This window comes from Mesoplodon bidens, assembly GCF_964165515.1.
Source record: "Mesoplodon bidens genome assembly, chromosome: 7".
Taxonomy (NCBI): Eukaryota; Metazoa; Chordata; class Mammalia; order Artiodactyla; family Ziphiidae; genus Mesoplodon; species Mesoplodon bidens.
In genome coordinates this window covers 109,860,916-109,877,555 of record NC_138164.1, presented here as the reverse complement: position 1 = coordinate 109,877,555, position 16,640 = coordinate 109,860,916, and the positions used below count along the sequence as shown (strand labels likewise).

Here is a 16,640-nt window from a genome sequence, read left to right as displayed (position 1 = left end):
ACACACTGTATGATTCCACTGATGTGAAAATCTAGAAGAGACAAAACTGATCTATGGTGATAGAACCGAGATAAGTGACTTTCTGGGGTAGGGAGGATTGACTGCAAAGGGCCAGGAGAAAATTTTCTGGTGGATGGAAATATTCTATATCTTGACTGGAATGTGCTTACATGAGTGAATACAAATGGGCAAACATAAGACCAGCACATTTTTTAAAATGTAAATTTTACTGAATGTAAAATATACCTCAATGAAGTAGATTTTTGTTTGATGGGGCAGGTCTACATATACTCAGTGGAAGGATTTCCAAGATATAAGAAAACAAAAAAGCAAGGAGCAAAACAGGGTATAGAGCAGGCTAACTTCTGGGTAAAAAGATAGGCAAGAGACTGCATACAATAGAGAGGGAGGCTTTTCACTGTATACCCTTGTGCAGCTTCTGGATCTTGAAGCATGTAAATGTATTACCTAGTTGAAAAACAAATGCAATGAAATATTTAAAAACATAAGGCAAAGTAAAAAATAAAGATCATGTTTTAAAATAATTTTTTCTCTTACATGCACTATATATATATATAGTGTTTTGTGTTTGTCTCCCCCAAACAGAAAATCTTTAAAAATTATTCTGAGCAGGTTAAAAAAAAATGTAATAGCCTGCATAGTGCTATGGGACTCTATTACATGAGAGATTTAACCTAGGTTAAGGACTCATGGGACTTACCTGGTTGCGCAGTGGTTAAGCATCTGCCTGCCAATGCAGGGGACACGGGTTCAAGCCCTGGTCCAGGAAGATCCCACATGCCGCGGAGCAGCTGAGCCCGTGCGCCACAACTACTGAGCCTGCACTCTGCAGCCCGTGAGCCACAGCTACTGAAGTCCGTGCACCGAGACCCCGTGCTCCACAATGAGAAGCCCGCGCACCACAATGAAGAGTAGCCCCCGCTCATCGCAACTAGAGAAATCCCGCGTGCAGCAACGAAGACCCAATGCAGCCAAAAATAAATAAATATATAAAAATTTTAAAAAAAAGGACTCGTGAGGACTTCCCTGGTGGTCCAGTGGTTAAGAATCAAACTTCCAATTCAGGGGACGCGGGTTCAGTCCCTGGTCGGGGGACTAAGATGCCACAGGCCGTGGGGCAACTAAGCCCAAGTGTTGCAACTACTGAGCCTGCACGCAACAACTAGAGAGAAGCCCGCATGCCACAAAGAAGAGCCCGCATGCCACAAAGAAAGAGCCCACGTGCCGCAACTAAAACCCAATGCAGCCAATAAATAAATAAATAAATAAATAAAGGACTCATGGACTCATGGAAGGCCTCCTGAGGAAGTGATGGGGAAACTGAGACCTGCAAGATGAGAGTTACCCAGGCAAGGGGATGAGGGACGGCATTGTGGGCAGAGAGAATAGCCTGTGCAAAGGTGAGAAGCTTGGTCCAGTAGTAAGCCTGGAGCAGAGAGAGTAAGTGGGTGCTGCTGAGGGAGGAGCCTGGGCAGGTGGCCCACACTTGGAAGGGCCTGGGATGCCACGTTAAGGATTCTGGCTGTTTTCAAAGGACAGACCAGTAAGGCAGTGAGGAGCTCAGGCTCTGGAGACTGACTGCTTAGGTTCAAATCCTGGCTCCACAATTTCCTTGCTGTGTGGCTTTCAGCAAGCTGATTAATTTCTCTATGCCTCCATTCCCTAATCTGTAAAATGGGTATAATATTATTATCTGTCTCTACAGGGTTGTTGTGAGGATTAATGAATTACTTTGAACAGTGCTTGGTTCATAAGAGCTACATGAGCGTGAGCCACCTGTGTGACCCTTTTGGCCCTCCAAGTCTCCCAATCAACAGACAACCTAAAAGAACACAGAGTGTATCAAGCATCCTGACCCCACCCCTTCCCAGACCTCAGACCCTCCTGTGTAGCAATTTGAAGCTTGCTGTGGTGGCTCAGAAGGGTCCAAGTCTGAGGGTGAAATGGTCAGAATTGTAAAAGATTCTTCTGTGAACATTGTCAGGATTTTAAAAATTCCTCAGGCTGCTTGTGGGAAGTGAAGGGGAGGGAGCAAGCTGGAGGCTGTGGAGAGTGTCCAGAACAGATGGGAGGGGACTAGGACCAAGGGAAAGAAATCTTTTTGTTGAAGTGAACTGAAATGTCACCTCCAGATGTGGGGAGACTGGAATTCTGACCCACTGCTGGTGGGTTGGAGAACTGTTGGAGAGAATCAAAGCCAAATTTATAGGTACCCTATGACCCACAAATCCATCCCGGGCACATATCCAAGAGAAGTGAGTGCAATTGGCCACCAAAGGACATATCAAGAATGCTCATAAGGGAATTCCCCGGCAGTCCAGTGGTCAGGACTCTGTGCTTCCACTGCAGGAGGCACGGGTTCGATCCCTGCTTGGGGAACTAAGATCCTGCAAGTCACGCGCAGCACAGCCAAAAAAAAAAAAGTTCACAGCAGCCTTATTCAGAAGAGCCCCAAACTTGGAGAACCCCCATATCATCATCAGAAGAATGTAGAGAGTGATTATGGGATATTTGTGCAATGAAATGCTACACAGTAATGGGAAAGACCAAGCTACTGCTTTACCCAACAATGTAGACGAATCCCTCAGACATGCTGTGTAAAAGAAGCCAGACCCTGGACTTCCCTGGTGGTCTAGTGGTTAAGGCTCCATGCTTCCAATGCAGGGGGAGCAGGTTCGATCCCTGGTCAGGGAACCAGAACCCCACATTCCGCATGGTGTGGCCAAAAAAAAAAAAAAAAAGAAACCAGACCCAAGAGAGTACATGCTGTATGTTTCCATTTACATGAAGTTCAAGAACAGGCAAAACTGATCTATGACTCTAGAAGTCAGAATAGTGGTTACCTATAGGTGGGGGATGGTAAGTGGGAGGAGGCACAGAGAGGTTCTGGGCTTTTGGAAATACCCTACACCTTGATCAGGGTGGTAGCTACATGCGTTTACATACATGTAAAAAATCACTGACCTGAACATGTTGGATGAATGCACTTTACTGTAGGTATGTTAAACTTCAATTTCATCAACAACCTAAATATAAGAATCAACATTATAAAACTATTAGAAGAAAACATAGGGGTGAATGTTCATGACCTCAAATTTGGCAATGGATTCTTCAACTGGACCCTGGGAGCATGAGCAACAGAAGGAAAAATAGATGAACTGAACTTCAAAAAAATTATAAAAACTTTTGGCATCAAAGGACTTTATGAAGAATGTGAAAAGACAACCTACAGAATGTTAGAAAACATTTGCAAATCATATATCTGATAAGCGTTTGGTAGCCAGAATATATAAAGAACTCATATAATTCAGCAACAACAAAAAGAAAACAACCTAATTAAAAATGGGCAAAGGAGGGCTTCCCTGGTGGCGCAGTGGTTGAGAGTCCGCCTGCCGATGCGGGGGATGCGGGGGATGCGGGTTCGTGCCCTGGTCCGGGAAGATCCCCCATGCCGCGGAGCGGCTGGGCCCTGTGAGCCATGGCCGCTGGGCCTGCGCGTCCGGAGCCTGTGCTCCGCAACAGGAGAGGCCACAACAGTAAGAGGCCCGCGTACCACAAAAAAATAATTAATTAATTAATTTGGGCTTCCCTGGTGGCGTAGTGGTTGAGCGTCCGCCTGCCGATGCGGGGGATGCGGGTTCGTGCCCCGGCCCGGGAAGATCCCACATGCCGTGGAGCGGCTGGATCCGTGAGCCATGGCCGCTGAGCCTGCGCGTCCGGAGCCTGTGCTCCGCAACGGGAGAGGCCACAACAGTGAGAGGCCCGCGTATCGCAAAAAAAAAAAAAAAAAAAAAAAAAAAAAAATGGGCAAAGGACTTAAATACACATTTGTCCAAAAAATATATACAAATGGCCAACAAGCATATGAAAAGATGTTCATTGGTCATTAAGGAACATGATTGGTTATTATGGAAATGCAAATCAAGACACAATGAATAGAGAACAAACGTATGGACACCAAGGGGGGAAAGCGGCAGGGGGGCGGGGGTGTGTGTGATGAACCGGGAGATTGGGATTGACATATGTACACTAATATGTATAAAATGGATGACTAATAAGAACCTGCTGTATAAAAAAATAAATAAAATAAAATTCCAAAAAAAAAAGAGACACAATCACTTCACACCCTCTAGGATGTATTTTAAAAACAGAAAATAAGGGTTTCCCTGGTGGCGCAGTGGTTGAGAGTCTGCCTGCCGATGCAGGGGACGCGGGTTCGTGCCCCGGTATGGGAGGATCCCACATGCCGCGGAGCGGCTGGGCCCGTGAGCCATGGCCGCTGGGCCTGCGCGTCCGGAGCCTGTGCTCCGCAACGGGAGAGGCCACAACAGTGAGAGGCCCGCGTACCGCAAAAAGAGAAAAAAAAAAAAAAACAGAAAATAATAAGTGTTGGCAAGGATGTAGAGAAATTAGAACCCTCAGGCACTGCAGGTAGGAATGTAAAAGGGTACAACCACTGTGTAAAACAGTCTGGCAGTTCCTCACAAGATTACACAGAGAGTTACCATATGACCCAGCAATTCCACTGTTAGGTATATGCCCAAGATAAATGGAAACACATGTTCACACAAAAGCTTGTACACAATGTCCACAGAAGCATTATTCATAATAGCCAAAAAGTAGAAACAACCCAACGTCCATCAACTGATGAATAAATAACTTGTGGTATAGCCATACAATTGAATATTATTCAGCCATAAAAAGGAATGAGGTGTTGCTACTTGCTACAACACTGATCAGCCTGGAAAATATTATGCTAAGTGAAAGAAACAAGACACAAAAGGTCACAAATTGTACAATAAATTTTCCATTTATATGAAGTGTCCATATGAGGCAAATCTGTAGAAACAGAAAGCAGATTAGTGGATACCAGGGGGTGGGAGGACAGGCTAATTGGGAGTCATTACTTAATGGATATGGAGTGTTTTTCTGGGATAATTTAAAAGTTTTGAAACTAGAGAGAAGTGGCGGTTGCACAACATCGTGAATGCACAAACTCCCATTGAAGTGTACACTTTAAAATGGCTAGGAAGGGACTTCCCTGTTGGCGCAGTAATTAAGAATCTGCCTCCCAATGCAGGGACACGGGTTCGACCCGTGGTCCGGGAAGACCCCACATGCTGCGGAGCAACTAAGCCCGTGCACCATAAATACCGAGCCTGCACTCTAGAGCCCGCGTGCCACAACTACTGAAGCCCGTGGGCCTAGAGTCCGTGCTCTGCAACAAGAGAAGCCACCGCAATGAAAAGTATGCATACTGCAACGAAGAATAGCCCCAGCTCGCCATAAATAGGGAAAGCCCATGTGCAGGAAGGAAGACCCAGTGCAGCCAAAAATAAAAATTAATTAATTAATTGATTAAAAGACTTTAAAAAAACATTAATTTAAAATGGCTAATTGTATGTTATATGAATTTCACCTCAATTTTAAAACTAAATAAACTTCAATGTAGAAAGTGAACGGAAACTGGAAAACATAAACATCACCTACAATGCCCTGGGAGCATTGACAGAACCTACTGGGCGCAAGGCACACTCATCCACCACCTCCTTTTGCCTCATTGCAGCCCCAGGAGGTGGGGATTGTCAGGGGCTCAGAGAGGGAAAGTGATTGAGCCGGGCTCACACAGCTGCCAAGGGACAATGCCTGGGTCTTTCAGACCTCCCAGCCCCCAGACTCCTGAAACCACTGTGGCCCCCTGGGAGTCTCGCCAGGCCTCCCTGGGTGGGAGCTGGTGAGGTCAGGGGCCAGGAACGTTACTGCAGCCACGAGGCGGGCGTTAGTGACTGAGGAGCTTGGAATGTGCTGCCTCTGAAAGGACCTCCTTGTGGCTCCACTGACGGTTAGAGCAGGAAGGGACTTTCAGAGTCATGTAATCACACACACACACACACACACACACGAAACCTGAGCCCCTGCTCAGTCACTGTCCCAGGCTGCTTGGGGAGTGGGGGCAGGGTGGTGTTTCTGGGGCCGGCAGACGAATGCAGTCAAGGCTGACCTGTGTTAGGCCTCGCATGTGCCACAGCCTGGCTGCCTGTGTCACTCTGACCTGTCCTGCTTGGACTTAGCCAAGGAATTCAGATATCAGTTAGTGTGTATGCATGCACATGAATACCTTAGCATGTGATCAGAGCCCCCAAAACTCCCAGCCCTGGGGCTTTTTATTAACACGTAATTATTTTTGCTATTTGTCAAATTTTTACTATATGCTGTATGAAGCATGTGACATTATTTTATATCTATTCTCTGACAACGCTGAGACGTTATCACTATATAGTTATCATTATGTCTTCATTTTACAGATGAGGCTCTGAGAGATTGTATGCCTCATCCAGAGCACACAGCTGGCGAGCAGCCTAACCAGAATTCGAATTCAGAACTCAGGCTTGTCTGATTCCAGCATATCTGTTCTTTTCCACGAATCACACTGCCTCACAAAATCTCTCTCTCTCTCTCTCTCTCTCTCTCTCTCATGCACACACGTGCACACACACACGTGCACACACACACGTGCACACACACGTGCACACACACACACACCCATATATTTCTCATTCTGGTAAACTGCTGTTGGTTCCTTTTCTTTTTAGAGAATGCCAAGCATTGAGTAGAATAAGGGCAAGGGATAGGCACCAGGCTGGTAGCCACCTTCTGAGTGCACATGACTTTACAGCCTACAAAGCACTTTCACATTTGTGATGTCATCTGATCCCACAGCAACCCCATGAGGTCAGCGGGAGGCTCAATTATTTCCATTGGGAGTGGGACTCAGAAGGAAGGTGACCCGCCCAGGGTAACAGAGACAGAAAATGGTAGTACTGAGACTGGAAGCCCAGGGCCAAGCTGGCCTCTTGGCTGGCTCTAAGTCCTAAATGTGTCCACTGACCCTGACATCAGTCCCCAAGGAAGGCAGCCCAGGTCCCCACCTTCCTGAAATCTTTCTTCCCTGAGGACAAAACTGGAGCTGATCAAAAGGAGGTACCAGTGGAGGGCCTCCCTGGTGGCACAGTGGTTAAGAATCTGCCTGCCAATGCAAGAGACACAGGTTCGAGCCCTGGCCCAGGAAGATCCCACATGCCGCGGAGCAACTAAGCCCGTGCGCCACAACTACTGAGCCTGAACTCTAGAGCCCGCAAGCCACAACTACTGAGCCCACATGCCACAACTACTGAAGCCTGTGCGCCTAGAGCCCGTGCTCTGCAACAAGAGAAGTCACGACAACGAGAAGCCCGCACACTGCAACGAAGAGTAGCCCCCGCTCACCACAACTAGAGAAAGCCCGCGCACAGTAACAAAGACCCAACACAGCCAAAAATAAATAAATAAATAAATAAAAATTTAAAAAGGAGGTACCAGTGGAAAGCAGGAGAGCCCAGCTCTCTCTCTCTCTGTAGTTGTGTGACACTGGCAGCTCCTTGTTCTCTCCAGGCCTCAGTTTCTTCATCTGTAGAATGGGAAGAGGCAAAGAAGAAGTTTCGGGGTGGTTCTCTCAGCACTGATATTGTGCATGTGTGAAAATATGTCTGCCTGTGAGGGCTTTGAAAACTCTTGTCTGAGCCCGGGCTTGGAGCTCCCACAGCCCTGATTTGGCAACCTGCTTCAGCCACTGGCTTAGCGATCTTAGGCACCTCATTTCAACATCTCTCAGCCTCAGTTTCCCCATCTGTAAAATGGGGATGATAACGACACCTACCTCCCATGGTTGTCGGTCTTCGGTTGTTGACATTTGGTCCTGGCCTCACATTCACACAGACCTTTGACATAATCCCCAAACAAGGGTTGTGACAACGCAGACCTGGAAGAGCAGTTACAGTATTTAAAGAAGATGGCGTTTATCAGAGCACAGGACAACTGTGTCCCACCACAAGCTCTCACTGCTTATAGGGGCTCTGAATTAAAATTTGTTATAGCTCCTGAAATTATCCTGAGAGTAGTGCAATTACATTGCATTGTATTTGTGGGTAGTTCAACGCATTAACATGTCATTGTAAGCATTTAAAATATACACCATTTTGGTAACCCTGGTTTGTCATTTATTCACTTTTTAGTATACCTGAACCCTAAAACAATGCCAGTGAATGGGCCTCACGCCATGACTTGGCTGGTAGTAGCACGATTCCTGGCATGAAATAATGGCAGTAGCATTGCCCTGGCAGTAAATGATGATGATGATAATAATTACACCAATCACATTTATAATCCGATTTACAGTTTCCAGACCCCTTTCACATTCTTCATTCCAACTTCCCACGCGTAGCAAGCTCGCTATGTGATTATTTCGTCCCATTTTACGGATGCAAACACTGAAGCCAGACCAAGCAGTGAGAGGCTCTGGAGTCTGGCGGCGGGGGTCTAGGTCTGCGCTTGGGGCCTGGGCGGGGCTGGGTGGGGCGGGGCGCCCGGCTGCTCTCAGGTGTGTCTGTCCGCGGGGGAATCCTTCGCTCCACCTGGGCGCGGCGAGGAAATTGCACCATGTATGGGCAGCTACGTCAGAGGGGGCGGACCCGCCGCTGTCTCTGGGGGCCGCCAAGTCCTCCCCTTTTGCCCAACAAAAGTCGGCTACTGGACCGTAGGAAGCGATGAAAAGTTCAGGGCGGAGTGACAAAAGGCAGTGCGTCTGGAGAGGTGGAGCCCAGAGTTGTCCAGAGCCGCTGCGATACGCCCGCTCTCCGTTCCCACCCCCAGTGGAAGTGGTTCAGCCCGAGGACTTCTCATTCATAAAAAGAAAAGACTCCGCTAGGAGCGAGTGAGTCAGAACCGAAGCCGCCGACGCGGACCCCACAAAGCAGCCAGCCCAGGGCATGTTCCGAGACTACGGGGAACCCGGGCCAAGCTCCGGGACCGGCGGTGCGTACGGCGACCCGGCGCAGCCCCCGGCGACAGGCCAGCAGGTGAGAGGAACCCGACGCCTGGGATCCCCATGTGGACAGAGCCTGGGATCCCCAGGTGGACAGTGCCTGGGACTGTGCGGGCCGCTCCCGCACACTCGGGGACTGGGACCGGGAACAAGGAGCAGGGAATGGTATCGGAGCAGTGGCAGAGGATTCTGCCCATTCTCCGCTGTCTAAGGGCACTTTCTCCCCCACACCCCAGCGGAACGGGCGCGGCGGGCGGAGCAAACATCTGCGAACATCCCCTCTCGCGCTCGTACCCCTTCCCGTCTCTGTCTGCAGTCTATCTGTCCCTCCGTCTCCGTTACCTTCTTTCCTTCTTCCTGTTTACCGCTAATTTCTTTGTCCCATCTGCGTCGGAAGGGGACCCCTTAGTCCGGGATTAGTCCTAGCCCCGACAGGATCAGAGAGGGTCTGATCCATCTCGGACTCACTTTCCGAGGTCCGGAGTCTGAGCCGCGGCCGCCGAGACGTCCCTACGCACGGGATCCACCGCCAGGCTAGCCCCGACAGACTGCGAATCCTCGGCAGTCTGTCTGTGAGCATCCGTGTGCCTGACCGTTTGTTTGTCCCTCCCCACCCCGTCGCCAAGTCCTCATCCCCATCTCGGCGCGGTGGAGCCTGGTGGGCCCCGGGAGACTGGCCTTTGACCCTTTTACGGGTTGGGGCCGGTGGAAACCGCGAGGTGCCGGAAGTGCGCGAGGTCCTGCAGCGGCAACTCCCGCGCCCCCGACTCTCGGCACCAAACGGCGCCCGCTGAGGGTTGGGGGGGACCCGGGAGGCTGCAGGTGCCCATTTCCTGTCGAGGGCCCGTGAGCACGTGTCGCTAGGGGAGGGAAGGAGCGGCGTCCGTTCCGCCGAGTCACGGCGGCCGAGTCACGGTGGCTGACTCACCCGGAGCGCCCCTCCCTTCCTGGCCCGGAGCGTCCCGGGCCCGGACAACCTCGGGAGCGGGAGATGCCGCCGGCGGCACCTCGGCCCGGAACTGGGGTCACTGGGTCACTGAGCCCGCAGCGCTGAGCCGGGGACACTGCTGTCCAGACTTGCCTGGGCTTGAACCCAGTTCTCCTCCGGAACACTGAGCCCCCATCTCAACCCATTCCTCACGTTTCTGGCTGAAAGTATCATGACAGGTAATACCTGGAGCGCATACTGTGCAGCCTTGCATTGTGATGGGCAGTTTCCACCTCATTTACTTTACCTCACAGAATCCAAGACCCCACTGATTTTAAAACCCACCATTGTTTTGTGCCACTAATTTTTTTTAAAAGTTGCCAATTCAACTATGATTTCAGAGCTACTGAAGGGAACTCGTTAGCATCAGTGAAATGCTGTAATCATCACCTATGACAATATTCAAAACAAGGAAACGGAGGCACATTGAAGTTAAATAATTCGCCCTGACAGCCAGTAAATGGCTGAGCTAAGATTAGAACTGGGCTAGCTTGAACCCAGAGCAGTGGCTCTTGCCCACCATGGCCCCTGTGTGTTGGGCACCTGCCAGTTACCAGGCTGTGTCACACACACATTCTCTCACCTGATTCTCACAGCCACCCTCGAAGTTAGGGGCTGTCATTATCCTCTTTATGTAGATGGGACTCAGGCAGGGTGCAAAAGTGGGTAAGAAGAGCCTGGCTGCCTGGGTCCAAACCCCACTTCCCACTTATTGGCTGTGTGTCTAGGGACAACTGTTTTCCTGTCGGAAAATGAAGATACTGTTGTGCAAATTACATGAGTCAGTATTTATAAAGTGGTTGGGACAGCACCTGGAATTCACACTTTATTACTGGAAGCCCCTCAATCCACAGAGACCTTATCCCTGGCCCTCCATGTCTTATCCCTCAGAAGTGCCACCTCATGTCAAGCATCAACACTGTGAGTGGCAGCCAGGAGCTGCAGTGGATGGTTCAGCCTCACTTCCTGGGACCCAGCAGCCACCCCAGGCCTCTGGCCTACCCCCAGTACAGTCCCCCACAGCCCCGGCCAGGAGTCATCCGGGCCCTGGGCCCAACTCCAGCACTGCGTCGCCGGCCCTGTGAACAGGTAAGAAGCAGTGGCGTTTGCACGGGATCTTGTGGCCACAGGGGTGCTGAGGTGCAGAGCATAAGCTCTTGCCCATAAGGAGAACGCAGGCTTAGAAGGGGCATGGGGAGAACAGACCCACTGGTGACTACTGGCCAAGACAGAAAGTGATGAGATACCCTGGAGAGATCCAGAGGGCAAAGCAGTCACTTCTGGATCAAGGAAGGCTTCCTGCAAGCCTAGAAGGATGGGTAGGATTTGAATAGAGAGAAAGATGAAAGAAAAGACATTCCAGGAAGAGGGGATGGCAGGGGCAGGAACGAAGGTAGCAGTGAGAACATGTAAGGTGTATGTGTGGACAGTTGTGTGGACAGTAGAGGGTCTCCAGCTGCTGACAGGCATGGAGAGGGCGGTCTTATGCTGTCTACGTTACTGGGAAGAGCACAGAAAGAGGAGGGTTCCCTTCAGCTACTCTCTAAGGCTGTGTTTCTCTATCTCATTTAATCCTCACGAAAACCCTCTTGGGAATGAACTCTGGTATTCCCCATTTTACAGCCAAGGAAAGGAAGGCACAGAGAGGTAGTCACTTGCCCAAGTTCACACGAGTAGTGAGTAATGAGACAGGTCTGTCCAATTCTAAAGTCAGATCGTAACCACTAATCCACACTGTCTCACCAGGAGGTTAAGAGAAGGCTTGAAGCTTAGAGAGCTGGGAACTCTTACCTCCCAAACCAGGGTTCTTAGCAGCACACTGCTAATAAAGTCCGTGCCAGAATAAATGAATAAGAGCTAGAGGGTCTTTAGGGAGTGGTTCCGCTTTCCTCTCCCTGGGGCATTTTGGTATCTGAGACTATAGTGCGCGAGGTCTGCACATTAAGGAGCTTGTTCTGACAGCAGCGTAGGGGATGGGGAGGACGTCAGGATCCTAAGAAAGATGTGCGATCGGCCAGGGGCGACTTCCCCAGGAACAGAATGGCTGGCTTCTGTGACCAACTGGAAGGGGACCATGGTGTAAGCCCCAGAGGCAGGCTCCTGGACTTCCTTCAGCCATGATCCTGGGTACTCCTAGACTGAGGCTGTGAGCTGTGAGTGGGGTCCCTTCGCGGGAGGTGGTCTCCATCAGCTGGCCTCTTTCTCAATGTTAAGTAGAGTGAGTGGATTTTAATTTCTGCTCTGGAACCACAAACAAGTTATTCGTCTTCTCTGGGTTTCAGTTCCTTACACGAAAAGTTGGGTTAAGAATCTGTATAAACAGATGTAGAGAACAAACATATGGACACCAAGGGGGGAAAGTGGCGGGGTGGGGGGCATGTGGGGTGGGATGAGTTGGGAGACTGGGATTGACATATATACACTAACATGTATAAAATACATAACTATAAGAACCTGCTGTATAAAAAAATAAATAAAATAAAATTTAAATGATTAAAAGAAAACAGGAATCTGTGTAAAGCTCTTAGCTGGCACATAGTAGATTCCCGATGAACAACTACTTAGCAGCTCTCATTAGCCCCTCTTGGTGCTTACAGCCCCTGGGGAAGAGGAGACTTGGTTATCAAGAGACTGAAAAGAATGAGGGTCTTGGCCTGGTCCCAGAGGCTCAGGGGAGGAAAGGCCACTTATAGCTGCGGAATGAAAGAAAGCTTCCAGGAACGGCCGGGGTCGGGTGGGGGATCTTAGCTGAGTCCTGGGAGAGGAGGAGGGTTAAGGTTTGTAGAAGGACGGGAAGGGCATTCCAAGAGGAATCATAGGAGGCAAAAGCTGGGTGCGAGGAGGAAATATGACTCATCCAAGCTTACTAAAGCGGGGAACCGGTCGGGGTGCGGAGGTCCCAAAACGCAGGCTGAGGGCGCCCCTGCGCTGCCATGCCCTCGGCCAGGCTCCTACCACTGGGCCAGCAACACAGAGTCCACCTCACGGCTCTCTCTACCCTCCCCAGATCAGCCCCGAGGAGGAGGAACGCCGTCGAGTGAGGCGCGAGAGGAACAAGCTAGCAGCGGCCAAGTGCAGGAACCGGAGGAAAGAACTGACCGACTTTCTGCAGGCGGTGAGCACCGGCGAGTGCGCAGGGTGCCCAGGTCCCGGCCCACCCAACCTCAGAAGGCCCCCAGTTCCCAAGAGCCCGCGGGGCCGCAGGGGGCGCCGGTATATGAAGTCCCCCCCCGGCTCCCTGTCGGAGGCGCACTCCGACGAGGAAAATGTGATTAAAAATTAATTGCAGCGCGTCTCACTCTGAACAGAGAAGAGCTGAAGCTGGGACCGACAATGTCCTTCGAAGATGCCCCCCGAGCCTGATGGGAGTCGTGCCCATTTTCTCCCATCGACTCATGGGAGTTGTAGTCCAGACTTGCTGGAGACTCCCCACTCCCCCCCCCGCCCCCTCGCCACCACCACCCACTTTCCGCGCCCCAACCTCCCAATCACTACCACAGCGGGAGGCTCCGCGGTATTCAGCCCTCATCCTCTTGACTCCTCTCCTGATCGTCCACAGGAGACCGACAAACTGGAGGACGAGAAATCCGGGCTGCAGCGAGAGATTGAGGAGCTGCAGAAACAGAAGGAGCGCCTGGAGCTGGTGCTGGAAGCCCACCGCCCCATCTGCAAAATCCCGGAAGGGGCCAAGGAGAGCGAAACCAGCGGCACAGGCGGTACCAGTGGCACCAGCAGCCCACCAGCCCCCTCCCGCTCTGTGCCTTGTATCTCCCTTTCCCCAGGGCCTGTGCTTGAACCCGAAGCATTGCACACTCCCACGCTCATGACCACACCCTCCCTGACTCCTTTCACCCCCAGTCTGGTCTTCACCTACCCCAGCACACCGGAGCCCTGTGCCTCAGCCCACCGCAGGAGTAGCAGCAGCAGTGGGGACCCCTCTTCTGACCCCCTTGGCTCCCCAACCCTCCTGGCCTTATGAGGCACTCCAGCCCCCACTCCCTGCGGGTGCCACCCTCACCAATATTTCCCTGCCCATTGGTCCAGCTGGCCTGGACCATATCTCATGTCCAACCCCAGCAGATTCTTCTCCATCCATCCAGATGAGACTGGGCATATTTTGCTTCCCGGTAGTGCCAGCTTGGGGCTACCAAAGCTGCCCACTGTTTCTCTAGAGCTGGCCTCTCTAGCACAATTTGCACTAAGTCAGAGACAAAGTGGTTCCTGTTTGTTGGAGAAAATTCCGGGCAGCTCCCAAGGGACTTTGTAGATTCTCAGAGGTCCTCTGGAGCCCTAAACCCCTGCAGATCACCCCTCTAGTCATCATCACCCTCTTCCTGTGATTCACCCAATCCTACTCGACAGGAGGTGATGCTCTACACGCCGAGAACACTAACTCACCCAGCCCCACTGCCAGCAGCACCAGGTTATTGAACCAGGACACTCTGCCAGCCCCTCCTAAGTGGAACAGCTCAGGAGGGTGCCAGAGGTTTCTGTGATGAGCTGACCTGCAGCCCCCAGCTCTGAGAAGACTTTAGCTCCAAGCCTCCACAGCGTGGGCAGCTGCTATTTATTTTCCTAAAGAGAGTATTTTTATACAAACCTGCCAAAATGGAATAAAAGGCTTGCAGCTCTAGCCTGCTCTCATTGGACCCAGAGGCTAAAGGGAGAAGATTTGGAGCCAGAAGCCCTAGGCTCCCATTTCAGCTCCACCAATTCACTACATGACCTTGGACAAATTCTTTGATATTTCTGGACCTTGATTTTCTTATCTGACAAGTGAGGCTATGTCTGTTCGGCCTCATCCCCAGGACTGAGAGGAGGAACAGAAGTGCTGTGAGGTGCCAAGCCAAGAGGATTACCATCCTCCTCCTCGTGGGGGCCCACAGTGCTCCCACAGGAGGGCACTGTTATGCCCCTTCCAGCCTCCCGGGAGGCGGCTGAGTGGGTTTCAGGCCCCCAACACCTGCTTCCTGCCCCATTGTCTTGGACAGGAAGGAGCCGGGAAGGGAGCTGGAGCCACTTCAGGGGCTGGATTACGGCCTGTCCTGGGGCCTGACGGGGGAAGCCAGTGGCTTACCACGGTCCCACATCCCGCCCCAGGATGGAAGTAATGGGGGAGTCAGCCACCTTAGTTCTGCAGTCCCTCCAGATGGGAATGGTACCCAGTCTCAACGTCCCCGCCCTCGTCCCAACGCCGGCGAGTCCCAAACAGACGCTGCCCCAGCCATGGGCTCTGCTTCCGCCTCAGTTTATTAGCCTCCACCCAGCCCCCAGCAAGTCCCTCCGCTCCGGCCTCCAGTCCCCCTCCTGCCCCGCCAGCGAGCGCCAGGGGCCCTCCTCAGTGTTAGGGTTTCTAAGTCCATGCCAGCGGCCCCTCGTACGCAGCGGGGGCGGCGTCCGGGTGCCGAGGTCCACCGCAGTCTCCGCGCGGGAGAAGCAATCCGGGCGGGCGTCAGCGCGAAGCTGTGCCCTCAATCATCTGGGGAGCAGGCCAGGGGCAACTGATCGGGGCTGCCCACGCTGCCGGTACTGGAGCTTCCATCGCCCAGGTCACGGGGACCGCAGGGGGGCAAGGCCAGCTCGGGTGTCGGCCCAGCGCCAGAGCCCCCCGAGCCGCCGGTACCGCCGCGGGGGCCCCACTCCTCGCCCAGCGCCAGGCAGAGCTCCTTAAGGGCCAGGTTCTCCCGCAGCAGCTCCTCCTGGCGGCCTTCCAGCTCGGCCAGCTTCTGCCAACAACCGCCTAGATCCTCGCGCACGGCTCGTGATGCTTGGGTCCCGAAGAGCTGCCACTGGCGAGCGGCTCGCCGCCCGCGCTGGCGCTCCGAGTCTAGGAAGCAGCAGAGGTCGCGCAGCTCGCGGTTCTCGGCCTGTAGACGCCGGTTGAGCTGCTTGAGCTCGCGGATCTCGCCCAGGTGACCCTGTAGCTGCCGATTCACCTCCTGCATGAGGCGGCCGCGCTGCACCAGAGCCGCCAGGCGCGCCGCCTCCTCCCGCCGCAGGCGCCGCACCAGCTCCTCCTTGCCCAGAGCCGCCATCTCTTCATCCGTCAGCTCCTCCAGGCCGCCCGTCTCGGCCTCCATGGCTGCTCAAGCCTCTGGAGCATCGCCTGCCCGCCGCCGCGGCCCAGGAGCCCCACGACGAGCTCCTCGCCGCTGGGGCTCAGGCACCCGCTCCGCGGACAGGCTGTGGTCGACCTAGCTTAGGCTGCAGCAGCCGCGCGGGGGTGGGCACGCGGCGGGGCGCGCGCCGGGGCGGGGCCGCATGACGTCAAGGAAGAACAGCCAATCCAAGCCAGATCCCTCGGAAGGGGGCGGGGCCTAGGAGCCGGGAGCAAGACCCTTCCCCGCCCACTCTGGACCGAGGAGTCCCCGACCCTCGCGGACACTCGGTACCCGCGTCACCGACCTCCGCGGCAGTCAACCGCAAACTAGGAGCTTCGTACCTTCCAATTCCAAACCTCCTCAAGCTCGAGCTCCCTCTGAGAACCAAGATTCGGGGGTCGGCCCCCTACTTTCCTGCCCACCCCCGGACGAAATCCAGACGGATCGCCTTTCCTTCCTTCCTAGCTTTGCTCGAACTCAAGAGTCTCGGCTCACCGAGCATCGCTCCCAGTCCACGGAAACATAAGTCCAAACGTCCTGGCTCACCATCAGCCTATTCTCCCTCTCACGAACCGTGTCCTGCCCAGTGGGAGGGGCATACAAGGGATTCTTTTGTTCAATAAACTATTATTGTATGTAAGGCTTATGCAGAAACAAACTTGATCAATAT

At 52.7% G+C, this 16,640-nt stretch overlaps 2 protein-coding genes and 1 long non-coding RNA gene across 5 annotated transcripts; 1 reads left to right on the top strand and 2 right to left on the bottom strand.

Annotated features, from left to right (window-relative positions):
• Positions 1-7,383: 7,383 nt before the first annotated feature.
• Positions 7,384-9,340, bottom strand: LOC308621159. The gene is made up of 3 exons (XR_014016420.1): positions 9,224-9,340; positions 7,718-7,819; positions 7,384-7,468 (listed from the first exon to the last, which is right to left on the bottom strand). It is a non-coding gene; the product is annotated as an uncharacterized lncRNA (long non-coding RNA).
• On the top strand, positions 8,618-14,502 carry FOSL1 (FOS like 1, AP-1 transcription factor subunit). Of its 2 annotated transcripts, none has more exons than XM_081241383.1 (4): positions 8,618-8,915; positions 10,761-10,958; positions 12,877-12,984; positions 13,429-14,502. In XM_081241383.1, the coding sequence occupies exons 1-4, from the start codon at positions 8,826-8,828 to the stop codon at positions 13,846-13,848; spliced, it is 816 nt and encodes a 271-aa protein (XP_081097509.1). In that variant the 5' UTR covers positions 8,618-8,825; the 3' UTR covers positions 13,849-14,502. The 2 variants fall into 2 exon arrangements, with proteins under 2 accessions (XP_081097509.1, XP_081097510.1); XM_081241384.1 differs by lacking the exon at positions 8,618-8,915 and adding an exon at positions 9,742-10,048.
• Positions 14,503-14,596: 94 nt separating this feature from the next.
• On the bottom strand, positions 14,597-16,640 carry CCDC85B (coiled-coil domain containing 85B). 2 transcript variants are annotated; one of them, XM_081241386.1, is made up of 2 exons: positions 15,892-16,640; positions 15,399-15,736 (listed from the first exon to the last, which is right to left on the bottom strand). In XM_081241386.1, exons 1-2 carry the CDS (start codon positions 15,947-15,949, stop codon positions 15,537-15,539), a joined length of 258 nt encoding a protein of 85 aa, XP_081097512.1. In that variant the 5' UTR covers positions 15,950-16,640; the 3' UTR covers positions 15,399-15,536. The 2 variants fall into 2 exon arrangements, with proteins under 2 accessions (XP_081097511.1, XP_081097512.1); XM_081241385.1 differs by having other exon boundaries at positions 14,597-16,612.

Bases quoted from the DNA above. Each gene is read 5' to 3' on its own strand.
- FOSL1 (XM_081241383.1), top strand. From the start codon at position 8,826: ATGTTCCGAGACTACGGGGAACCCGGGCCAAGCTCCGGGACCGGCGGT. The intron at 8,916-10,760 runs GTGAGAGGAACC...CTTATCCCTCAG, and splicing joins CCCCGGCGACAGGCCAGCAG to AAGTGCCACCTCATGTCAAG. The intron at 12,985-13,428 runs GTGAGCACCGGC...GATCGTCCACAG, and splicing joins TGACCGACTTTCTGCAGGCG to GAGACCGACAAACTGGAGGA.
- CCDC85B (XM_081241385.1), bottom strand. From the start codon at position 15,949: ATGGAGGCCGAGACGGGCGGCCTGGAGGAGCTGACGGATGAAGAGATG.